Below are 6,519 nucleotides of genomic sequence, written 5' to 3' on the forward strand. Positions count from 1 at the left end.
ACCCCACCCCCCTTCCCCCGTGGCGGGAGGCGCCGGCCCGAGGGCGATGATGGGATGTTGGATGAAGGCCGAGCAGCAGCAGCCGCTTAGATTGGCCGGTGCCGTGGGTAGGGGGCGTGGCCGAGGAGGCGACGGGACCACCACGTGCTGGCGTGATCAAATTCCGTCTCTCGGTTTATTCGCAATCTCGCCGGATGCGTTCGGTTAATTAATTAATTAATTAATTAACAAGTGGGGAGGATGGCGGGGGGGCCCGGGGGGGGGTGGGAGGGGCGTCGTGGGCTGCCACACCCCCGAGTGGGCGGGGCCATGGAGGGGTGGGGGGAGGGGCTTTACAAGCCCAAGGTGCCGCCGATGGAGGAGGCCAGGACCACGCCCAGCACCACGCAGCAGATGATGATCATGATCTTCTTCTGCCGGCGCCGGAAAGGTTCCCCAATTTCCGGCGGCGGGTGAAAAAAATTAAAAAAAAAAAAAAAAAAAAAAAAAAAAAAAAGAAAAATCCCCGAAATTTCGGCACGGGAAGAATTCCCGGAATTTTTTTTTTTTTGGCACGTCCGGGGGAAGCGGGGGGAGGAAAGAGAGAGAGAGAGAGAGAGAAGAGAGCCGAACGTTACCAAGGCCGTCCCCCCACCCTGGGCAGGGTGGCTCGTGGTGGCCACATCGGGGTCTTGGTGGCCACATCGGGGTCTTGGTGGCCACATCGGGGTCTTGGTGGCCACGTCGGGTTTGTGGTGGCCATGCTGGGTTTGTGGTGGCCATATTGGTGTCATGGTGGCCACGTTGGTGTCATGGTGGCCATATTTGGGTCATGGTGGCCACATCAGGGTCTTGGTGGCCACGTTGGGTTTGTGGTGGCCATGTTGGGTTCATAGTGGCCACATTCGGTTTGTGGTGGCCATGTTGGGGTCATGGTGGCCACGTTGGGTTTGTGGTGGCCATATTGGTGTCATGGTGGCCACGTTGGTGTCATGGTGGCCATATTTGGGTCATGGTGGCCACGTTGGGTTTGTGGTGGCCATGTTGGGTTCATAGTGGCCACATTGGGTTCACGGTGGCCACACCGACTCCCACTCGCCCCAGTGACCCCCCCAGTGGGCGTGGCCACCCCCAGCCCCGCCCCCGGTGCCGCACTCACCCGCCGGGCCTTGCTCTGGTACTTGACGGCTTTTTTGGTGTCGGACACGGCGCGCTCGACGTAATCCACCGAGTGCTCCACGTTGTACTCGATGCGGTCGATCATCTCGCCCTGGGGGGGCAGGTGGCCATCGGGGGGGGTCAGGTGGCCACTAAAGGGTTCAGGTGGCCACCAAAGGGGTCCAGGTGACCTCTGGTCACTCCCAGATGACCGCAAACCTCCCCACAGTGGCCATGTCCTTGTGCCTGTGGTGTCACCTGTCCTGTGTCACCTGTACACACCTGTCCATGTCACATGTCACCTGTGTGTGTGTCCCCATCATGTCACCTGCCACCCGGGCACACCTGTCCATGTCACCTGTCCTGTGTCACCTGTACACACCTGTCCATGTCACATGTCACCTGTGTGTGTCTCTCCATCATGTCACCTTTCACCTGTGCACACCTGTCCTTGTCACCTGTGTGTGTCTCTCCATCATGTCACCTTTCACCCGTGCACACCTGTCCTTGTCACCTGTCCTGTGTCACCTGTACACACCTGTCCATGTCACATGTCACCTGTCTGTGTCTCTCCATCATGTCACCTTTCACCTGTGCACACCTGTCCTTGTCACCTGTGTGTGTCTCTCCATCATGTCACCTTTCACCCGTACACACCTGTCCATGTCACCTGTCCATGTCAGCTGTCCTGTGTCACCTGTCCTGTGTCACCTGGATGTGTGTCTCCATCATGTCACCTTTCACCCGTGCCCACCTGTCCTTGTCACCTGTCCATGTCACCTGTCCTGTGTCACCTGTCCTGCGTCACCTGGGTGTGTGTGTCCATCATGTCACCTGTCACCTGCGCACACCTGGCTCTCCACGAGCATGGCCATGTCCACGAACATGTCGTGCAGCTCGCGGATGCTCGTCTCCAGTTTGATGATCTCGTTGTGCCGCGTCTCGATCTCGTTCAGCGCCTGCTTCGTCATCTGCGAGTCCATCTTGATCTGGGGGACACACCTGGGGTCACACCTGGGGTCACACCTGAGGGTACCTGGGGGCACCTGAAAACATCTGAGATGGGTTTGGGATCACCTGCGAGCACCTGGGGACATCTGGGGGCTCCAGGTGGTCCCAGAGGTTTCCTGGTGGTCACCATTGACCCCCAGTGACCCCAGTGACCCCCAGTGACCCCAGTGACCCCCAGTGACACCCAGTGACCCCCAATGACCCCAGTGACACCCAGTGACCCCCAGTGACCCCCAGTGACCCCAGTGACCCCAGTGACCCCAGTGACCCCCAGTGACCCCAGTGACCCCCAGTGACCCCAGTGACCCCAGTGACCCCCAGTGACCCCAGTGACCTGGTGACCCCAGTGACCCCAGTGACCCCAGTGACCCCCAGTGACCCCGGTGACCCCAGTGACCCCCAATGACCCCCGGTGACCCCGGTGACCCGCACTGACCGCAGCAGTGGTCACTCACATCATTGATGACCCCCGGTGACCCCGGTGACCCCAGTGACCCCCAGTGACCCCAGTGACCCCCAGTGACCCCCAGTGACCCCAGTGACCCCCAGTGACCCGGTGACCCCCGGTGACCCCGGTGACCCCCAGTGACACCCAGTGACCCCCAATGACCCCAGTGACCCCAGTGACCTGGTGACCCCAGTGACCTCAGTGACCCCAGTGACCCCCAGTGACCCCAGTGACCCCCGGTGACCCCGGTGACCCCGGTGACCCCAGTGACCCCAGTGACCCGCACTGACCGCAGCAGTGGTCACTCACATCATTGATGACCCCCGGTGACCCCAGTGACCCCAGTGACCCCAGTGACCCCCAGTGACCCCAGTGACCCCCGGTGACCCCGGTGACCCCCAGTGACCGCAGCAGTGGTCACTCACGTCGTCCGTGAAGATGGCCAGCTTGCCGCTCTCCAGCATGTCCTCCAGCTCCTCGTTGGTCGTGGTCCGGCCGGCTGGAGGGGGGGAGGGGCGTGGTGACCACACTGACCGCTGACCGCTCCTCCCCAATGACCCCAGAGTGACCCCTTAACCCCAGAGTGACCCCTGGACCACCCACTGACCACTCCCCCTGGATCCTGGTCACAGTGACCGGTGGGGGTGGTGACCATTCCATCCCCTCCCCCCAGACTGACCATTCCTCCCTGATGACCCCCGAGTGACCCCTTGACCCCCGAGTGACCCCTTAACCCCCGAGTGACCCCTTGACCCCAGAGTGACCCCTTAGCCCCCTGAGTGACCCCTTGACCCCCGAGTGACCCCTTAACCCCCTGAGTGACCCCTTGACCCCCAGAGTGACCCCTTAACCCCCGAGTGACCCCTTGACCCCCAGAGTGACCCCTTGACCCCAGAGTGACCCCTTGACCCCAGAGTGACCCCTTAACCCCCCGAGTGACCCCTTGACCCCCGAGTGACCCCTTAGCCCCCTGAGTGACCCCTTGACCCCAGAGTGACCCCTTGACCCCCGAGTGACCCCTTGACCGCCCGCACTGATCTCGAGCTGGCGCTGGATCCGGTCCTTGCAGCGGTCGCGGTACTTGGACTGCGTCGCGTTGTACTCGGTCATCACCTCGACGAACTTCCGGGACAGCGTGGAGTGCTGGACAGGTGAGACAGGTGAGACAGTTGAGACAGGTGGGAGATGGACAGGTGAGATGGAACAGGTGAGGGATGGACATGTGAGAGATGGACAGGTAAGGGATGGACAGGTGAGGGATGGACAGGTGAGACAGGTAGGAGATGGACAGGTGAGATGGGACAGGTGAGAGATGGACAGGTGAGATGGGACAGGTGAGACAGGTGAGAGATGGACAGCTGAGACAGGGACAGGTCAGACAGGTGAGAGATGGACAGGTGAGGGATGGACAGGTGAGACAGGTGAGACAGGTGAGAGATGGACAGGTGAGGGATGGACAGGTGAGATGGGACAGGTGAGACAGGGACAGGTGAGACAGCTGAGACAGGTGAGACAGGTGAGAGATGGACAGGTGAGACAGGCGAGGTCGTACAATGGCAATGCTGATGAAGCTGATGATGATGAAGATGACGATGAACCCAATGACGGTGTCGATGACGAAGATGACGATGACATCGATGACAACGAAGATGACGACGATGACGACGATGAAGATGACGGCGACGAAGATGCCGACGGCGATGAGGACGGCGCCGCCGAGGCCGAAGGCCGCACCTGCGTCTTGCGGATGCGCAGGTCGGCCGAGGAGCGGTTCAGCCCCTCCTCCTGCTCGATGCTCTGCTCGATGGCTGCGGGCAGCGGGCAGCGGTCACTCTGCGGCCACTCAGGACAGTGGTCACTCTCCGGACGCTGGCCCCGGACGCTGCCCGGACACTCGGGGCAGCGGGCGGCAGGCAGCGGTCACTCTGCGGTCACTCTCCGGACACTGCCCGGACGCTCCCAGGACACCGCGGTCACTCTGCGGTCACTCTCCGGACACTGCCCGGACGCTCCCAGGACACCGCGGTCACTCTGCGGTCACTCTCCGGACACTGCCCGGACGCTCCCAGGACACCGCGGTCACTCTGCGGTCACTCTCCGGACACTGCCCGGACGCTCCCAGGACACCGCGGTCACTCTGCGGTCACTCTCCGGACACTGCCCGGACGCTCCCAGGACACCGCGGTCACTCCCTGGTCACTCTCCGGACACTCCCAGAGACACCGCTGTCACCCACTGGTCACCCACTGGTCACTCCCGGGGATGTTGTGGTCACTCCCCAGTCACCCAGTGGTCACACCCAGGGTAGTGGTCACCCAGTGTCACCCAGTGTCACCCAGTGTCACCCAGTGGTCACCCAGTGTCACCCAGTGGTCACCCAGTGGTCACCTTTCAATTTGGAGCGCACTTTGTTCGCCGTTTTCTTGATGTCGGCCGTGAGGTCCTCGAGCTCCTGCTTCGTCTCTGGAGTGACCATGAGTGACCAAAGTGACCGGTCAGTGACCACCCCTGACCACCCCTGACCATCATTGACCACCCCTGACCATCCCTGACCACCCCTGACCACCCCTGACCATCATTGACCATCCCTGACCATCCCTGACCACCCCTGACCATCCCTGACCATCCCTGACCATCCCTGACCATCTCTGACCACCCCTGACCACCCCTGACCATCATTGACCACCCCTGACCATCCCTGACCATCCCTGACCACCCCTGACCATCCCTGACCATCCCTGACCATCCCTGACCATCTCTGACCACCCCTGACCACCCCTGACCATCCCTGACCACCCCTGACCATCCCTGACCACCCCCGACCACCCCTGACCATCATTGACCACCCCTGACCACCCCTGACCATCCCTGACTACCCCTGACCACCCCCGACCATCCCTGACCACCCCTGACCATCATTGACCACCCCTGACCATCATTGACCACCCCTGACCATCCCTGACCACCCCTGACCATCCCTGACCACCCCCGACCACCCCTGACCATCATTGACCACCCCTGACCATCATTGACCACCCCTGACCATCCCTGACCACCCCTGACCATCCCTGACCACCCCCGACCACCCCTGACCATCATTGACCACCCCTGACCATCCCTGACCACCCCTGACCACCCCGACCACCCCTGACCACCCCTGACCATCCCTGACCACCCCTGACCACCCCGACCACCCCTGACCATCCCTGACCACCCCTGACCACCCCGACCACCCCTGACCACCCCGACCACCCCTGACCATCATTGACCACCCCTGACCATCCCTGACCACCCCTGACCACCCCGACCACCCCTGACCACCCCTGACCATCCCTGACCACCCCTGACCATCAGTGACCAGTGAGTGACCGGTCAGTGATTGTCCCCGTTAACGACCCCGTTAATAACTCCATTAATCAATCAACGACCCAATTAATCAATCAGCGACCCAATTAATCAATCAACGACCCAATTAATTAATTAATTAATTAATTAATGGCTCACTCTCGTCTGGGTTCGGCGCTGCCAGGATTGCGCTGTGCTGTTTCTTCACCTGCTCCACGTCCTCCGAGAGCTTCTCGATGCAGCCCCGGATCTCCTCCACCTGCGGGATTTGGGAGGATTTGGGGGATTTTGGAGGATTTTGGGGGAATTTTGGGAAAATTTGGGGAAAAATTGGGGGATTTTGGGGGGTTCTGGGGGGGTCCCTGTGGATTTTCAGGTATCCCAAACCCATTTTTGGGGTTCCCAAAACCTTTTTTGGAGTTCCCAGATCCATTTTTGGAGTTCCCAGATCCATTTTTGGGGTTCCCAGATCCATTTTTTGGGGTTCCCAGATCCATTTTTGGGGGTCCCAGATCCATTTTTGGAGTTCTCAGATCCATTTTTGGGGTTCCCAGATCCATTTTTGGTGTCCCAGACCC

At 60.7% G+C, this 6,519-nt stretch overlaps 1 protein-coding gene across 1 annotated transcript in view; it reads right to left on the reverse strand.

The window, feature by feature from the left end:
* Positions 1 to 277: 277 nt before the first annotated feature.
* Positions 278 to 6,519, reverse strand: part of STX1B (syntaxin 1B) — an 11,336-nt gene continuing 5,094 nt past the window's right edge. The window contains exons 5-12 of the mRNA XM_062512345.1: positions 6,101 to 6,200; positions 4,985 to 5,059; positions 4,331 to 4,404; positions 3,631 to 3,739; positions 3,022 to 3,095; positions 1,989 to 2,126; positions 1,139 to 1,249; positions 278 to 413 (exon numbers count right to left, since the gene is read on the reverse strand). Coding sequence (XP_062368329.1) covers positions 333 to 413; positions 1,139 to 1,249; positions 1,989 to 2,126; positions 3,022 to 3,095; positions 3,631 to 3,739; positions 4,331 to 4,404; positions 4,985 to 5,059; positions 6,101 to 6,200 — 762 coding nt within the window. The 3' untranslated portion in view covers positions 278 to 332. The remainder of the gene's footprint in view (positions 414 to 1,138; positions 1,250 to 1,988; positions 2,127 to 3,021; positions 3,096 to 3,630; positions 3,740 to 4,330; positions 4,405 to 4,984; positions 5,060 to 6,100; positions 6,201 to 6,519) is intronic.

The sequence above is a fragment of the Cinclus cinclus genome, chromosome 36, assembly GCF_963662255.1.
Source record: "Cinclus cinclus chromosome 36, bCinCin1.1, whole genome shotgun sequence".
Lineage (NCBI taxonomy): Eukaryota > Metazoa > Chordata > Aves > Passeriformes > Cinclidae > Cinclus > Cinclus cinclus.